At 42.8% G+C, this 18,895-nt stretch overlaps 1 protein-coding gene and 1 pseudogene across 3 annotated transcripts; both read left to right on the forward strand.

Moving 5' to 3' along the window:
* Positions 1–132: 132 nt before the first annotated feature.
* On the forward strand, positions 133–8,416 carry LOC308064994 (pantetheinase-like; annotated as a pseudogene). Its single transcript, XR_013931969.1, has 5 exons — positions 133–2,907; positions 3,835–4,260; positions 4,443–5,542; positions 6,460–6,630; positions 8,312–8,416. The product of XR_013931969.1 is annotated as a pantetheinase-like (transcript).
* On the forward strand, positions 8,338–18,809 carry VNN1 (vanin 1). Of its 2 annotated transcripts, none has more exons than XM_080390357.1 (8): positions 8,338–8,491; positions 10,297–10,538; positions 10,639–10,769; positions 12,612–12,804; positions 14,266–14,557; positions 15,749–16,122; positions 17,888–18,058; positions 18,306–18,809. In XM_080390357.1, the coding sequence occupies exons 2-8, from the start codon at positions 10,326–10,328 to the stop codon at positions 18,432–18,434; spliced, it is 1,503 nt and encodes a 500-aa protein (XP_080246483.1). In that variant the 5' UTR covers positions 8,338–8,491; positions 10,297–10,325; the 3' UTR covers positions 18,435–18,809. The 2 variants fall into 2 exon arrangements, with proteins under 2 accessions (XP_080246483.1, XP_080246484.1); XM_080390358.1 differs by having other exon boundaries at positions 8,340–8,491; positions 10,307–10,538.
* The last annotated feature ends 86 nt before the right edge of the window (positions 18,810–18,895 follow it).

Genomic DNA, 18,895 nt, shown 5'->3' on the forward strand with positions numbered 1-18,895 from the left:
GTTTTGTGATTTTTCTTAGACAACAAGAGTCTAAAAGACTTTGTGTCTACCAGCACTTGTATTATCTCGAAAGTGGCTGAAAACAGAAGGCAAAAGTAATGAAAAGTTAGCATCTCTATACAGAATTAACTGATCTTTGGTCCTGGAGGAGACTTTGCATCATGTGTATGTATGTTTGTATTATATATGAGGACTCGGCTTGGTATGTATGAGATCTGTTTTACTCGTAAATGCCAGCTGGAATGTTTGTAACTGATTGCCTCTGCAGCAGTAAATCTATAAAATGAGGAGCTACTCTTTTCCAACAATGGGGAAAAAAATGATCTCCTCATCTCCTCTGGATGCTCAGCAGTAAAACACATTGGGAAGTGAGGTAAGGGTATGACTGGCACACTTCTCAGCCTTGGCCGTGGCAGAAGTCTTTTCATTTGTCCTTGAGACCAGAACTGGGTCCTAGAAGGGGTTCTCTGTGGGATCCATTTTCCCCTAAATGAGAGAAATGGTCTAGTCTTAGCAATTTCCAATAATTTTCTCTTGTGAATAGCTACTGGAATTTACATGACAAGTACTTCTTTCTTTCTCTCCCAAAAAGGGCTCTAGCAAGAGCTGCTCTGGTAGCCAGCTGAACTGTGAAGCATCAGGGCACCAGAGGCTTCCCCTGGGAATATCCTGGCAATACCTCCCTTTCCTTTTATATTGGGTGTTAGACTGGAACTAGGAATGTACACCTCAGCCTGTTATGAAGTGTTGACCCTGCCAGTGCTGATGGTGAAGCAGGTGAGAAGGAGCTGAGAGGACTGAAGGTAGATGCAGATGCACAAGATGCAGATCTGTAGACATGAGACTTAAATTAGCTCTCTTTGTGGAATGAGTTGTTCGCTTACCTGACTTGTGCTGTTAGGACTTGAAGTGGCTGGGATTATCAGGAAGAGCACAAATGTCATTGGAATTAATGAGCTGTCCTGCAATGCATGAACTTCATCAGACCTCCAGTGGAAACTGGACAGGCTTAACGAACCCCTCTGGCTTTCTGGCAACACATCTTCTCCCCTCTTCATTCTTTCATGTGCACAATAGAGGCAAAAGAAATCTGAAGAGGAATCCTGGTGTCCAGGTTTGTTGTTCAAATGGACTCACAAGCATGTTCTCCTGCCGTGATTGTCCAGGGGTCCTGGAACCACGGTTAAAGCAGAGCAGTGGCAACTCCTATGGGAAACTCAGCAACCCCTTGGCTAGGGCTGTGCTGGCCTCCTGCATGGCAGGGCTGAATGCCCTGCTGTAACGGACACAGCTGTACGATCTGCGGAGCTGTGATGAACTACACTGACCTAGATGGGAGCAGCCCTGAGCTGGGGTGGCCCAGGCAGTGCCCACGCGGCAGCACCAAGCTGGGGAAGGGCTGCCTGCCTCCTGCAGCCCTGCCTGCACCCCGTGCCCTCGGCTTTGGGCAGGAATGTGGCTGTGCTGAGATTTCACAAATTCTGGCTTGTTTTCCTGCTGTGACCTGGGCTTGCCTTGAACTGCATTACTACAGCCATGCCACACCTGAATCGTTATTTGCAGATCTGGCAGGCGATGTGTTTCTTCAGCTGCAGCACAGCGGTGGCTTCGCCATGACTTCTCTGCCAGTGGTGTAAGGCAGAATTGCTCAATGCTGGCGGCTCTCTTGCCTTTGACACTTGTGAGACTTTCCGGGCAGGGTGAGACTTTCCGGGCAGGGTGATTGCATCCCCAGGTGTTGGCTTTCTGCCACTCTGGGGAATTCCCAGGTTTCATGCAAGACTTTCCCTTTTAAGGCCCCCATCTTTGCTTGCCCCTGACATCTCCTTGGGTGACTTGGTTGCTCCAGACATGGGTCTTCCTAAAGCCTATGCCTCTGCTGTGCTTTTGGTGCTGCCTGCTCTGGAAGCCTGTGACCTGGACAGCTGCGTTGCAGCCGTCATACGAGTACAGCATGGTCTTAGAATCATAGAATCACTGAAGTGCCAGTTTCTCCTGAGGAGGCCTTGATGACGATAGGGAAAAATATGGCAATTTTGGAAGCAGCCTTCAAAGAAGTAGCCAGACATGTATTATGACCTCCTTAGAGACTTCATTTTGGTAAACTGACCGTTTATTCCTTTTCTTAATAGTATTTTTGGGCTTTGCACGTTGGTACCAGGGTGCCCATATCATTGTGACTCCTGAAGATGGCATTTATGGCTAGGCCTTCACAAGGGAAACAATATATCCTTATCTTGAGGATATCCCAGAGCCACAGGTGGACTGGATTCCATGTGCTGATCCTGGAAGATACTGTCCCTACTGTGCATGGGGGAACAATCTGATGGGAAAGACAGCTGCCTTTAGGAGTGGTGGTTGATAGTTTTAAATGTCTTCGAACAACTGCTGTGAAATGAAGGCAGGTTAGGCATCATGTAGTTGCCATTAAATAGCTTCAGTTGACATCTTTTTTTTCTGTCATTTTTGCTTGCTGTAATTCTTTTTATTTTAGTTAGTATACTTGTAAATTTTGAGATTTATTTACAAGAAAAACAAAAACTTAATAGAATCCACATCTTAGAAATGCGTTGTTGTAGAAAAATAAGATATGTGAATATTAAGAATATTTGTGGGTAAGATACCAGCTTCTACTGAAAGGATATGCTGCACAATTTCAAATCTGTCTTTTTGATTCATGAAATGCTAATCTTTTTATTCTGTTATTTTCCTTAATAAATTGTACCATTTTTTGAAGCTGGAATACTTCATGAAAGATAACAAAATGCACCATGGAAGAAATAAATCCTAAGCTACCTCAGCACAGCAGCCAAATCAAGAGCTGAAGCAGAACAGCTGAGATTAGCCCATGTGTCGGTGTAACATCAACACTGTGCCACAGGCCAGCAGCAGAAGTGAGACTTGAAGGTGCAAAGATTCACTTTCACTGCAGGGAAAGCCCTGTATTCCTCAGTTAATGGGAAGTGAAGCCAGGGTTTCAGCACACGAAGCTTTGAAGCGCAAAACCGCTGCCTTCTGTTGAATAACAGAAAGTGACAGTCTTGTATTAGATATGACTAATTTACAGCTATCACCCTTGTGATCTGTAGTCTTAGCGTTGGCATTTTTATGGGTTGACTGGTTTTGATGTTTTACTTCCTTTCTTCCTTCCCTGCTGTTGAGGTTTGCTCCCTCACTTGTGCTGGTAAGACTGAGCTGTCTGGCAAGGGGTAACTCCATCTGTGTGATTGTGAATCTGAGAGATAAGAAGCCACGTAATTCCAGTGATCCAAGGTGCCCGAGTGATGGTCACTACCGGTGCAATACCAACGTTGTCTTTGGCTCAGAAGGGAAACTGGTGGCTTGTTACCCACAGTGTTCGGGGAGCGCATGATCCTTGGGTGATTAAAGATGTGAGAGACAAGCTGCTTCCCAGGCTTCAATGTATTTGCACATAGAGTCAGGTGTCAGAGGGCAGTTGAAAGCCACTGCCTCAAGATATCTTTGTTACTGCTATTCTGAATTTAATAGCAAGCACTTAAATTAATTACAACTCAATAATCCCTCTATTTTTACTGCTTCTCAATAGGAAGCAGCACATGAGATTTTAAAACATGAATGTCCAAAACTTGCTAACTAAATACAAATCCCCTTCACTGGTGTAGATCAGAACCATGGATATTTGTGCTTGACTCCTCTTGCAGGGGTATCAATTGTCCTTTTCAAAATTAAGATATAGCATGTTCACAAAACATATTCTCCATTAATTGTATTTAAGTGAATGAGTATTATATTAGTCTGATTTAAATGGTTTGATTTCTTTTCTAATCTTTTTTTTTTCCTTTCCATGAGCAGTACAACCTTTTTGTGACAGTTTAATTGCCCTAAGGATCCAGAATTTGTAACTATCAATACTTCCTTTGGCTATGTTGGCATTTTCACTCGTGCAGATATCTGACATTCTGTCTTGACCCAGCTGTGGTCTTGGCAAGCCAGATTTCAGGCTGACTTGGTGCTGTTCCCAACTGCTTGGGGTAACACTCTTCCACTGGTGTCAGCTGTCCAGTTTCACTCAGCCCATGGGAATGAGCGTCAACTTTCTTTCAGCAAATACACTCAGCTCCACTTTAGTTATGGCAGATAATGTAATATTGCTCTAATCGATCTTGTTTGTATGGGCAACATTTATATCTATGTAGTGCAATTGACCTGAGCAGAAATTCCCATCAGCTTTAGGCGTGCATGCATGTCAACAGGACTAGGACAAGAGAACTTGTACAGGTAAGAAGAAAATTAAAATGTGATGTATAAGAACTCAGAAGTTCTTAAGTTGACTAGAAACACCTCTAGGTTACTTGTTAAATGGTCGGTCCTGGGAGTTTACCCATGTGATCCTTAATCTGACCCCGCTGTAGATGGATGTTTTGGTCATGTGAAGGCCCAGACTTTTTCTTCTCCACTAGGTGGAAACCTAACTCTGAGGAGCGCGGCGAGCCCTGCAAACACCGCCCTTGGATGGGAGACCTGTGCCTTCGTTGCAGGCTCTGGTTCCACTGTGTGTTTCCCCTGAGCAGAGGCTAGAAGTCAAGCACAAGTGTTTTGGGCATGTGCTTGCAGAAGTGAGAGAAGCTTCCTGGTGTGGCTCAAATGTAGCCCTAAACTTTGCCTTCTGAATAAAAGCAGATAGGGGCCATTCCTTTAGTTCTCAGTCATGGATGACCCTGTGTTGTACAATCCCTATTCTTTATGAATAGATTTTAATCTGGGCTTTAAAGGTTTATGTATTTATGTAAAGAGCTTGCGTAAAGATGTGACTTTTTGTAATATCTTGCCCTTATAGATTTTTTTGACTTGACAGTGTTACCATTCATTTTAATCAGAAATACTGATTGCTAATGCAGCTAAACCCAATGAGGAACTTGGTCACTTCAGCTACTTAAATCACATATAATGGCATATAATTATTACAGTAATCTTGTCACTGACAAGACATTGAAACATCAGAGTTTGGTCTACTTTCTATTGCTTTCAAAAAGCATCAAGTTAGCTTGTAGTCTGTGAAGGTGTAGTTTTAAAACAATCTGGTAAACATTAGAATAAAATTTGGCACATGTTTAATTAGCGAAGATTGCTTACTTGTCCCATATACTTGCTTTCAAATTAAAAGCTTTCTGGTGTCATGTTTGCAGGGAATGGTATTTAGGCCCCAGGTGGTCCGAGAGCGTATTATTACAATACAGAAATGGAAAAAGGTCACCTTTTGGTGACAGAACCGAGTTCACACCCACGTCTCTCTCCTGACTATCCTGCTGATGTTTACTGGAAATTGTATGCCAGCAGAATCGAACAGCTTCCATTAAACAACCACTATTTCAATGGGGTCATTTACCATGATATCTTCTCCTTCATGGAGCTCAATGTACCCGAGGGAAATTGTGCCATTTGCCAGCAGGACCTCTGTTGCCATCTCAGTTACAAGATGGCAGAGAAGTGGAAAGATGACATTTATGTTCTGGGTGCCTTTGATGGGCTACATGTCGTTGAGGGAAAGTATTATTTGTAGGTAAAGGTTTTCTGTTCTTATTTGTACAGTGGGAAGGCTGCAATACTCTCTTTGCAGCCCATTTGCATTTGTCTCATTATTGACTGAGGGGGTTTAAGAGGAGGCATTTTTTAGACCCCTCTGAAAACATTTGTTTTCTTCATGATGCATTTATGCATTTTGAGTTCATTAGGGGTGTTGATTCTGCTTTTCTCTCTCTGTTATAAATGATGAAAGTGAAGACCTTGCATTGACTCTGTTCTATAACACTTCAGAGAGGTTTCCATATATGTGTACAAAAGGGAAGGAAGATTGTAGAGTTCTCCCTGTGTCCTTAGGGATGCTCTTGTCACAACAGAGAGCAGTTTTCTGCTCGGTGGTATTTACCATTGTGTTGATGTGATTCTCTAACATGCAGTTATCTAAAAAATATTGAGAAACGAAATGTGTTTCTATAACATTTGTATCCACATGGCTTGTCAGTGTTTTGGTTTTTTTTTTATTCTTTTAGATTTTGCTGTCAGGCTTTTTTTAATGCTCTAGATCTTTTTATCTTTTCTCTATATCTTTATAGAGTATTCTCACTAGAGCAGGCAAATAAATATTGATTCAGTTCTTTAGGAAACTCAGCCAGAGCTGAAGTAACTTCCCTAGGTCACAAACTATTCTACATCTATGACTACATGCATATGCATTATACATGAAGACACACATAAACAGCATGTATACACACAGACACAGGGGTCTTCTGCAGTGCTGGCAAAGAACTGCCTTTTTGCAAAGTTTCAAGTGCCACCCACATATCCTCTTGTCCTAAATAAATGAGAAGATGTATTGGATCATTTCTTCACCGTGACAGCTTTTCTTACAATCAGACCTAGTTCTTGATTGCTGAAAGCTTAGCGGTGTTTTGCCTTTCTGTATCCTCCTCCCTGCAGATATGCACGCTGCTCAAGTGCAAGAGCACAGACCGGAACACATGCGGGCAGCCCGTGGAGACGGCTCAGACCAAGTTTGAGATGTTCTCCCTCAGCAGCACGTTTGGCACCAATTACGTCTTTCCAGAAGTCTTGTACAGTGGGGTGCAGCTGGCCCCCGGGGAGGTTGAGGTAATGGGACAGCCTTGTGATTTGTCAGACTTGTAACACAAATGGTCCAAAAGCCACTACAAGACACAGGGCAACTTGGTAGCTACCAGTGTCCTCTATTTCAGTAACTGGCTTGAGTTCAAGGGAGCTTTATTTCTGCCTGATATTCCTGGTTTAATTTGTACAGCAGGCCCATTTTTCCGATTCTCTTCTTCCCTGTTCCCACAAGTGCCCTGGAACAAGATCTTGCTCAAAACAGAAGTGCAGTTTTTCACAGACTTTGTGGTAGCTCCAAGTGAGCTACTGAATCTCTCCACTAGGTGAACATTAATGAATATATTATTTTGTGTTTGTCATACAGTTGTACTGCTTTGCTGATGTTCCTGTTTATTTTACTTTTCCATAATGAGGCACTAACTGATGGACATTTGGTAAGCTGGACTTCAAAGCCAGTTTTGAGTGTAACACTCTTTGGGAGGTGGTATGAAACAGACCCTTCACACACACAGCAAGCTTCACCATGATTTCACTGCAGATCCTTTAAGATCTCATCTGCTTGTTTCTGTAATGCTAATTAATCATATTGTTAATTAATGTTAATACCCATAATTATAATGGCATTCTATTTCTCAAGTTGCCTTATCTAACAGCATAATCAGTGCACATGGGTTTGTTGACTTGATTTGGCAGAAAAAATGAACTACTCCGCTGGGCAGTTCTGTATGGGTTTTTATATGACACAGTTGGTCGTCATAGGCTTGACCTTGACACTGGGAGATAATAGAAAAGAAATTCCTCTGACTTCAGTGGTGTAGCATTCAGGCACATGGCAGTGGGTTGTGGCCCAATAATAACTGATTTTTAATACTTTGAAGAAATTTTTGGTGGACACACACTCACACACACACACTTACTTATCATTTACTTTTAAAAAGAAAACAAGCCTCAAAACACCACTGCTTAAACAAAACAGTTACTCATCTCAGCACACAATGTAACGAGTTGTAGTTGGAGGAGTCTACTTGAATCTGGCCACAGTTTTGAGGCTTGGAAAATCTCCTTTCCACAAAACTATTGATAACTTTATCACCTTTTTCAAGCAGTCAGGTGGGTCCATATAAAAAATTCTCAAAATAAGCGATTTTGCAGGTGCCTATCTGTCTTCCTGTTAAATGGTTGCTTGTGCTGGTGCGAGGGAGAGTCAGGACTGTGCAGGCAGGTGTTTGGAAAGGCTACTGAACAGCTTGAACAGATGGAACACACTGGCATGTGTGTGGGTGCAGACCCTGCGGACTGTACTTTCTGAGCAAGCGGACTGGTTTATTTTGCATGGCGCAGCCAAGATTTCTATGCAGTTAATTCTGTTGCTTGTTCTGCAGGCTTGTATTGAAAGAAAAACTTTGTTCACATTTAATCTGGCCAACATAATAAAAAAAACAGACTCGCAGGATGCAAAATACATGGATTTTGAAGAAAGTGAATGTTGGAAAAACAAGGTTTTAGTCTGTAAGTGTATTAAATCATAAATATCTACAATTCATATAATAGAAGTAATGGAAAATGCTCATTTGTGGAGAAAAAGTACAGTATTTCTACATTTTTGTCTGTGCCCCAGGGCATGGTGTCCTGTTACAGCTAAGTAATGTACTATGTGTTGTTGCTACAAATGGGCGGCTTCTGATTTCCTCACCCCTGCCGGCAGTCCCCTTTGCAGTGATTGCCTGGTTGCAGATGTGACCCTGCGTGGGCTTCTCCATGGCGCGACTAACCCTTTGCTGAAGGAGCAGCCTTCCGTGCAGCCTCTTAGCACAAGGAAAGGAACAAGACCGCAATATAAAGTCTAACCTTTACAGCTGAGCTGATTGCACCCTGTTTCACAACAGTAAGTCCTCAGATTGCCACCATTATCGGGCAGCAGGAGAGACTGGGACGAGTGAAATACAGGGGTGGGGAGAGTGGACTGGGAGGATGGAGGCATGAAAAGTAAAGGGAAAGCAGCATGAGCTTTAGGATAAACTTCCTCTTACATTGCCTGCAGCCCTCGTCCACTGTAGTTTTGTTAAGTTTTATTCCGTGGGTTTGTTTGCATGTTTGACCGGCATTAGTTCCTTGTTCTTGAGTGAACTCCCAGCTCTGCAGGCAGTAGCAGTGGTGCCTGCTGATAGAGGCAGTCAGGGATGCCTCCATCCCTGTGGACTACAGACCCCCCCCCCCCCCGGCCCCCGTCCTGGCAGTATGACTTGAACTTTTCTGGGCAGTACCCCAGCCCCACACTTGTAACTTTTTCCACTCAGCCCTGCCAGGGTAGTTACCCTTCTGGGCTGACTGTTGCCCCAGCTATTGCTAAACAAGGGAGCATTTACTGCTTCCTCCTTCAGACTTACATCTGATCGTGGTTAATGTGACTCAGTCCGTATTTCATTTGGTAAGAAAAACAGGGGGGAAGGGAGAAGGCTTCCAAGCTACATTACTTAAATTATTGCTGCAATCTCTATTGCAGCCTTTTAGAGGCTCATATTTAAGGGTCCTGAATGAGCATGCTGTATCTAGTAATGGATGTAAAGAAGTCATTAGAGGTGAACATCACCAGATGCAAATTGATGTTTTTAATGGTTGAAACCCTCGATCAGTGCTACTTTTGCTGGGAACTCTCTGGTCCTTGCATTCACCTGCATTTCAGTCTTCTCTGAGACAGCTTTGCTGTATCTGAAGGCATGCAGCCTGTTCTGCTTCCCACTTTTCAGAAAACCTTTTCAAATAAGAATACTGCAACTGCTATAAAGTAAAAAAAATGGAAAATGTCATAGCAAAAAATGCATGTGAACTGAATTGAAGATTAAAAATTAAGGCCTGTCAATACACAGCATGGTCCTGGGGACAGGGGAAGTGAACAGAGGAGTAGGCTTGCCACCGCACCTCGTGAACTAGCCTGCTATTCTGCTTCAGGCTAGCAGCAGCCAGGCAATGAGGTACTTACCAGCCTGACTTCAAAGGAAAACATTCCCTCCAGATGCATATTTTCTGGTGGAAGGCTGTTAGAAAGTGATGTACAGCTAGACAAAAGTGACTAGGAGAGCCACTGGAATAAATGCAAGGGACAGTTCTGTTGCTGGAATTTTCAGTATATTACACCTAAGTACAGTGAGATGCTAATGTGATGACTTTGATCTAAAGAAATCCAGGGAAGCAAGCTGCACATACTGACAGGAACTGCATAGGAACTGGGGAATAAGAAGACACTAGACCAAAGCAGTTTTTAAGACCCTCAGTTTTACCACTCAAACTTCACAGAAGACTAGCTCCAGGGGTGACATATCCACCTTTTACCTGTGTATCACAGTTGAGCCAACATAGATAGTTGTCTATTACAACATGGATAGCAAGTCTATTGCAATTAATGATGGAGAAAAGTGTAAGAAGAAAAATTGGACCGTTCTTTCTAGCCATGTGGTTAATGATTTATTTTTATATTGGTGCAATTAGTCTTGGCATTGCCCAGTTTCTTAGCCTCGTTCAGTTGCGACATCCTTACTGTTTACTGTTGCACTTTCCCGTATGTCACCAGGGATGCTTGATTCCAAGGTAATGTTTTAACAGACTATCACTTCCTCCCTCCTTCAAAGTTACATTTTGTCCCTCTTTTCTTTTCTATGCATGCTCCTTTTGCACTGTTTGTCCATGACTCAGACCATTCTAGGAGCTGTGAGGCACCAGCCATGCTCCCGTCCCAGCCTCTCCTGCACGCTGCAGTGTTTGCACTCGCAGCCCTTCAGGCCCTTGCCTCCGACACCTTCATTGCAGCCGTCTATGAGCACGCGGTCATCCTGCCAGATGCCACTGATGAGCCTGTTTCTCCCGACGAAGCTTTGGCCCTGATGAACAGGAACATGGATGTCTTGGAAGGAGCCATCAAGGAAGCCACCCAGCAGGTACTAGGTGTATTGTGAGCGTTGCTAATGTTTTCTTCTCCCGCTGTCCCTCCTGGTTACCTGCTGATGGGTGAATTCTTAACGGAGCCTGTTGTGTCAGGGCGCCCACATCATTGTGACTCCTGAAGATGGCATTTACGGCTGGCTTTTCACGAGAGAAACCATCTACCCCTACCTGGAGGATATCCCTGATCCAGCGGTGAACTGGATTCCCTGCACCGACCCCACAAGGTGATTTCTTCTGCAGTGATTGATGTGGTTCCAAGCCAGTGTCTCATGCAGTCATGAGCTGCTCCCAGTAAACACCTAAGGACTGCTAATGCTTTTGACATGACAGTAAGTTTCAATTAAAGTTACATATGAAGATAAATCACATGCTAAAATATATAACGTGTCCCTGACTAATTGACAAGGGAACCCTGTTAATAAAAACAACTTGGTTTTTGAATTAGACACTCAAAAGAGAAATTCAAACAATATACAAATTTGGGTTACTGAATGTAGAGGAAACACCTTTTTTTGCACTTGGAAAAGCTTTGGTGCCAGAATATACTTCTTTTCATTCTGCTTTCAGTTTTTTTCACTCTATTTTGAATAGAACTGATAGTAAATTTTTAATGCTAGTTTTTATTTGTTTTGCTGGTTTGTTTGTGTTTTTACAAATGCAATGTTCAAACAAAAGCACACATACCGTTTTTGTTGACAGCCAAGAACGAGTTTCTGAGTGGCTAATAATAGAGGTGATGAGGTCAGTAGTCAAAATCCAAACTTTTCAGTGATACAGACCCAGAAACTTTTAATCTTAGTTTTTCACAGTTAAGATAGGATGAAGTACGAATTGCTAAAGTCTCTGTGCTGTAGAACATGACCTGTCATTCAAGCATCATATTCCAGCAGGGACAAGCTAACCTATAATTGAGTGCTGGACTTCAGATCCATACAGCATGCAGTAGGTGCTCAGCCATGGCACTACAGCTGTGGTCTGCCTTTTTCACCACAGCTTGCTGCACCTGCCCGACAGTGATGTGCTTACTGCATGTTACTACATCTGCGAGGATGTAATTCCTCAACGGTCCCAAGGGGAGGATTCACAATGGGGAGAAGTGCAGGATGTGCAACTTTTTACTGAGACATAAGCAGCTGAAATATACAGTCAGTGAATGGGGGGTGTGGGGTGGCAGCATGTCTAAGCAGGTCTTTATTCCAGTTAGTTTTTGTGAAGGTGATCTATGTGTCTCTTCACTGTTCTAAATCAGCATTTTCATTAGCGGCTTGTGGGAACATAATGTCTGCCATCACAGCCTGGGATCACCTATTCCTTGGTGCTATATGTGTATTTTTCATGATGGCCCTCCTCTATGGCCCATGCGCACATCACAAAGCCATATGCATCACCACCTTACAGGAGGGGTATGTCTGCTCTCTTTCAGGCCTGGTATGGGTGCCTCAGAGGTGCTGCCAGTTTATGGCACGTGGCCTGTCACTTCTTGAACTGAGTATCCCACTATTGTTCATGCCATGGCTAGGGGACTGTGTGCACCCATCCGTGGGAGGAAATTAATTGCCTTGACTGCATAAGCTGTACTATTCCACAGCTCGACGCTGCTTGGTGTGTCGAGAGCCCAGAGCTATATACCTCAGGTGCTGTTACGCCAGACGCTAAGGTGTTCTCCGGTGTGACACCAAGTTATTCTTTTCCTCTGCCCAGTAATTCCTCTCCTTCCCTTTCCCAGCCCTAGGGTTATCTGCTTGCTGCAGAGCGTGTTCTGGGTGCGGAGGGGTGCTGGCGGGCAGCCCAGGGGCAGCATGGCCCTCCGACACCGATGGGAGGGCTCCAGGACCTACCCCAAGGTGCAGGAAGCAACCTGAGAGAGTGCTGCAGCAACTTTGTGTATCTGCCTGCCCTGCTGTGACTGCAGCATCGGAGGTGCTGCCCATGTGCCCTCAGCACTCTGGTGATGGACACCACTGGCGGTACAGATATTTACATATATATACATATATTTATATATAAACAGATATACAGATATAGGGTTTATTTGTTTGTTTTTTCTTTTCCCTAAAATGCATTAGATATGGTCCAGCACCAGTGCAGGAACGCCTCAGCTGCATGGCCAGGAATAACTCCATCTATGTGGTTGCAAACATTGGGGACAAGAAGCCGTGTAACTCCAGTGATCCTGGCTGCCCAAGTGATGGTCGCTATCAGTACAATACTGATGTCGTCTTTGACCCAGAGGGGAAACTAGTGGCTCGTTACCACAAGGTAAAGTGGCCTTGGCAAGTCAGGAGCTGTTTTTCCACAACTTCTAAATTGTGTCAGTTTGGCAAGAGAATTATGTGCCAGTCATTGTCCCACAGCAGATTTTTGCTTCTGTTTATAATTTAAAAGAATCTCTCTCTTGCTGTGAAGTGTTGACTCCAAATTTGCATTTGCTGTCATGTTTCTCAAAACAAGACTAGAATGAAAAATGATTTCTCAGGTCCAATTTAGTGGCTTATGTGTTTGGTTGACTTTCTCAGCTTGTTAACACCCTATTACTGGAAAGCCTGCTGCTTAAGCAGCTTTAGGTTTCAGTGCCAAGTTTTCAACAGACTAGCCCTTTCCATTCCAGGATTTTAAAATGTTCATCTGCATCTTATCTTAGGTGAGTAGTCTGATTCAAGGAAGACAGGCCCTTTCCTATATTTTTTTTCCAATGATGATTCAGCACAGTTTTTGCATAGCAGGATTTATCATGGAAAAAACCCATGGACCTAAGTCAGGTGTAAAAAGAGGTGAGAGCATTGAAACATTTGCACCCAATGAAAGTATCTTCTTTCAGTTTTATGTGCCTACCTGCAAAGTTTGTTAAAGTTGTTTGGCGGTCATGTGCCAGATACCATGCCTATGTGGCCAGACTGAAGTCAGTTGTTTATTTAATGTTCTTCAGGCCCAGTATTTCACCTGGCTCTTCCCAGATTATGCCAAGATACTTCTTTGTGAGCAGACCGAGTGAGGGGGACACTAATAGGCTGGTCCCTTGTGTGCCAGCCTGGCATGGCCCAGGGGCTGAGTTACAAGTTCAGTATACTTGAACCTCTTTCCTGGCTTGGTGCACATGTTTATTGTCCAGGCCACCTGGAGATTAAAGAATTCTTTTAGTAAACATGAACGTGAAGGAAGAAGGAAAATGCTGGAAAGCTGAGAATGTTGCAAACTTAGATTATTCTCTTTGCTGAGATCATCTACCTTTCCCCCATCACCACAGCCTTTGTTTTCCTCTCTGCTTTGCAGTCTCCCAGTACTGTCTTGTGCTTCCTGCTGGTGCTTCGTGCTTCCGGTCCTGTACGTCTCCACACCAAGGTTGCCAATCCTGTCTCTTGGCACCAGATCCTCCGTGCTCCTCTTCCATTATTTCTCTTCTGTGTGTCTTTCAGGTCACCAGAATTATAATCTAGGTGGGGAGAGTGGAGATGATATTTTTATGGGGGTTGCAGGTGGCTGTCACTAACAAACCTGCAGATAGCTGGTTGCTTTCCTAGCTATATGCCAGGACAGTATGTCTCCCCATAGCCACCTTTTGGGCACTACGCTGATCATAACAATTTTAGCCTGACTTCCCACATGTGAAGGCTTCAAACACAGGTCAAAATACTTCTCCAGTCATTCTGAACAGTTTTAGGGAGTAACTCCAGGATATTGCAGTGCCTTTAACTGGTTTCTCTTTTTTTCCTTCCCCTACAGTATAACCTCTTTATGTCAGAAACTCAGTTTAATTACCCCAAAGAGCCAGAAGCCATCACCTTTGAGACCCCCTTTGGGAAGTTTGGCATTTTCACTTGCTTTGACATCCTTTTCCGTGAGCCTGCCGTGGTCCTGGTGAGTGAGTTGCAGGTGGACACTGTGCTCTTCCCGACAGCTTGGATGAACGTCCTGCCGTTTCTGACTGCGGTTGAGTTTCACTCTGCCTGGGCTATGGGCATGGGTGTCAATTTACTTTCAGCAAATACTCACAACATCAGCTTGGCAATGACAGGTAATTAATTCTTACTCTGACTGAAAAATATTTTCTGAAAAAAACTGAAAAATAACCATGAATCTTTATTCTCTGTTCTGCAACGTGATTTTGCAGAGGAATACGATGTGTTTATCTGCAAGGTGAAGAGTCTAGTTACCAAATTTTAAACTCGACAAAACCTGTTCCTACTGGTGCCATACAAGGCACAGCAAAACTTGTGGTGTTTTCCTTTCTTCACTCTAGCTTCTTAGGATTTTCTTTTGTTTCTTTTAATGCCTCTAAACAACTAGTAAGTTACTACCCCTCATACCTGAATAGAAACTTCTGAAACTTAGGCTCTTTTCCTCTCCACCTCTAAGTCCGTGACTGAATGCCACACTGTAAATATACTTGTAAATTGCATACATGTCTCCATTTATTCTAGTCAAATGAAAGACTTAGTTGTAGCTATATTTGACACAGTTGTGTTAAAAAACCAAATTTTCAGACCTGTTTCACTAACATTGCTAAGAAGCCTGAGTTTTGTAAGAGCATAGCACTGATTTTCTAGAGCTTAGCTCATGGTATAGTATATTTCAGCTAGACCAGTATCTTCACTGAGCTGTGAAACCACAGTATTGGCTTGGGGCTTCTCATTTGAAATGACTGACAGGCCACTGCTTGTTGTCCATTTTATGTGGCTCTTCAGCAGTGATGGGTATGACAGATCTTTGATTTCCCTCTGTTGCTTGGCGCTGGTCAGCGTGAATTCCCTATGTAGGGGCAAGTCCTCAGCCAGTGTGAAATGGGGCTGGAGAGCTGTTATCTCCTTCTGTGTTCACCAGAATGGTCCTGTGATACTTGCCTGTGTTGTGTTTTGGATGGTCTCAATTGGTAAATGGTCCTTTTACACTGAGTAGCCGAGAAGAAAGGAATTCTTAACTGACTCTGTTGTGTACAGGAGAAAAGAGAACTGGGGACACCATAAACACAACCATAACATAACATCCTCTGCCTTTGGCTATACTGAGCAAACCTCACGCAGGGAAATAAATGCTATCTTTTGCCAAAACATGAGCTCTGTGTAGTGCATTGCTAATGATCACCTTTGGTGAGACTAAAATTTCTGTAATATTTATAAAATAGTGGATAAGCTAGCAGTAGGGACAATTAAAAGCACGATATGAATTTCTTTAATTCTTTTTGGACTGACTATTGTACTCTCCTCAGGGAGTGGTATTTATGCACCAGACGGAGCCAGAACATACTACTACAATATGAAAAGTGGGGATGGTCACCTCCTTATTGCTGAGCTAGATTCGCACCCTCGCCTTTCTCCTGCCTCCTCACCTGCTGTCAGCTGGAGCTCATATGCTTTGAGCGTCAAAAGTTTCTCACTGAATGACCGTGATTTCAGTGGACTCATCTTCCATGACCGGTTCACTTTCACTGAGCTCACTAAGCCTGAGGGGAATCTCACCGTTTGCCAGAAAGACCTCTGCTGTCACTTGAGCTACAAGATGGTGGGGAAACGAGAAGATGAAGTTTATGTGCTGGGTGCTTTTGATGGGCTTCATGTTGTTGAAGGACAATACTATTTGCAGGTAATGATTCTTTGGAGGGGGGTTACTTATTTTAGGAAACTTTACAGGGAGAAACCTTCAGCTCTGTGTGGGAAAAAGACAGTGACTTTCTCGTATGCTGGAGTCCTGGTGTCCTATTTGTTAGCGATGGGAAGTAGTTGCTGAAACTTCCAAGCCTGCTTACCTTTAAGTCCAACAAATACAATGGAGAGTATCTAAACCTCTTTTAAGATCCCAGAGTGCACTCACTGCCTTTTTAGGCATGCAATATTGGCTGAATTTAGGTCCTCTTTTGTGATTATCTGCAGTAAGTGTTCTGAATCATCACTGTATTCTTCATCAAACAGTTCCTGTTAAAAAATCAATTTATCCTATCTATCTTTATGAGTTGCTTTGATAATTTAGAGTCATAGAGATGTTAACTTTTTGTCATTACCCAAATCATAGCAATGTAATTTACAGAAATTGCATATGACTTCCACAGGAAAAATCCACTCTTCCTCTCTTTCAATCAAATGTTTGAGAAGACAGTGAGTTACATTCTGGTGGAATTTGCTTAAAGCCATGTTAGAAAACATTCTTTGCCTTCCTGATTTAGTTATTGTGCCCAGCATGTGTGCCAGATTATTCTTTTTTTAGTTACTTCTGTCTGTCGGCGTGGCCTTTTTTTATCAGCTGGTACAGACTCCCGTATATGGGGGGAGGTCTTAGCCAGAAAACAGCTCATCCAATACATTTAAGAAGGCAGCTTGAATAAATTTAGTTCTTGGTGAACTCACTTGAAAAATTTATTTCAGTGATTGTGGAAGGAGCACATCGTCTCTACTAATACTGAATTTTCTAGAGAGGACAGGAATTTTTACTCTTCCTTTTTCCCTCAGTAGTTTTTTCATTCCCTCAGAACGTGCTGAGAGAATTTTGTTCTTTATTTCTCAGCTTATTTGTATTTCAACACAAAACCATACTTGCTGATGAATAATACTTCTGATGTTTGCAAATATGCTTCTTCTGGCTCCCAATACCTGACACATAGAAAAATTCTATCACCTGACAGCAAAACCAGCCAACATCTTTTGAATCTTCACAGGAGTGTTAGCCCTATTTCATATGTCTTCATGATGTACATAAATATTTATCAGCAGGATAAAAAAGCTCTTACGGACAAAAGGAAAACATTGCTGTTCCTACTTGCCTTTATGTACTGCAGCCACTAACACAAAACTCTAACAAAGGATGCTAACTTCATCACTTAGACATATATTCACCAGGGTTTGGATAGAGAACATCAGATTCAGATTTCCCATGGACTGCCAGACTGTCTAACGAATTGTCGTTAGCAACGTGTACAAATACCAGTGAGAGAACCTGTGAATACAGTTGAACAACGTACCCATGAGGAGGACTGTGTTTCATGTGTCTAAAATTTCCATTCACAGACTTTTCTTACTAAGACATGTGGGAAAGGAACCTTCAAACAGGAAAACTGGCAATTGGAAGAATTACTGGAAGTGACAGGACTGGGTTTTAGGGATGAAATAAATTGCTCTGGCAGAATTTTACATCAGAAACAGGTTATTTCTAACTACTAAGGCAATGGAGGTCTGGAATACCCCCAGTCAGATCAAGGGGTGAAAAAATAAGCTACAACTAAAAAGAAGTTGCTTAAAGATTATGAAAGAGATCCTGTGATAGTCATGTGCTCTGACACACACTTTGATGACACAAGACTTTCCTACCAGAGTATTTCTGTCTTCCTAAATATGTTGTTGTCTTCTCCTCCCTGCAGATATGCACGCTGCTCAAGTGCAAGAGCACAGACCGGAACACATGCGGGCAGCCCGTGGAGACGGCTCAGACCAAGTTTGAGATGTTCTCCCTCAGCGGCACATTTGGCACCAATTACGTCTTTCCAGAAGTCTTGTACAGCGGGGTGCAGCTGGCCCCCGGGGAGTTTGAGGTAATGGGACACCCTGGAGCTGTGTCATGCTAGGTTCTAGGTTCTCCGCAGGTGATGGGATAAATCCTCTCAAAACAGCCAATAGTGAATAATCAAATCTATTAAATACCTTCTAATGAAGTGACTGTTTTCAGTAAGAGATATGATCTAGGTACCTTCTTCCTGTTTTATCACATTTTTCTGAGCTCTTAGCATGTTTGTATGGGTACTGCTCTAATCATGTCCTTCTCTTACCTTTTTCAATTAGGTATTGGATGATGGGTGCTTGATAAGTAAGACAAGACCAACAAGACCAGTTGTCACTGTGACACTTTTTGGACGGTGGTATGAAAAAGATCATCTGAAACAAGACCCACAACCATCACCTTCCCCATGATATTACCGTAACTGAAGCTGTACACTATTAATGTTGTATCCAAATGAGATACAGCGTCCTCTACTACAACAATCCCATCTATGTTTCTTATTTCCATTTCACAAGCTTCTTATCAATGTACTTAGTTTAGTAATAACACAGCAATATTATTTTATTGCTACCATTTATTGAGAAGTATCTATCTTTATATGATAAAATTAGTAATCTTTTATTAGTGCAAAAAACCAGTTGTGGTTCTCTCTCTGTTTTCTGGATTTTTATTTTTATAGCCCTCAAAAATGCTGTATTGTGGGCCAGAGGATACATTCTTATTAAAATAGCATGTTTTATAATTGCAGATTATTATGAGACCAGTAAATAAAACAGTGAAAGGTATGATTTGTGGCAGCTCTGTGCAAAAAAGCTCAGTAATGCTTTGCCTCTGATACAACTACTTATGCTGACCTATGCAAGTCTGCTCT

The sequence above is a fragment of the Falco punctatus genome (assembly GCF_963210335.1).
Source record: "Falco punctatus genome assembly, chromosome: 5".
Classification (NCBI taxonomy): Eukaryota; Metazoa; Chordata; class Aves; order Falconiformes; family Falconidae; genus Falco; species Falco punctatus.

Excerpts from the sequence above, each read along its gene's own strand:
- VNN1 (XM_080390357.1), top strand. The coding sequence starts at position 10,326 with ATGCTCCCGTCCCAGCCTCTCCTGCACGCTGCAGTGTTTGCACTCGCA. Across the intron at positions 12,805-14,265 it reads TAGTGGCTCGTTACCACAAG|TATAACCTCTTTATGTCAGA; the intron begins GTAAAGTGGCCT and ends CTTCCCCTACAG. Across the intron at positions 16,123-17,887 it reads AAGGACAATACTATTTGCAG|ATATGCACGCTGCTCAAGTG; the intron begins GTAATGATTCTT and ends TCCTCCCTGCAG.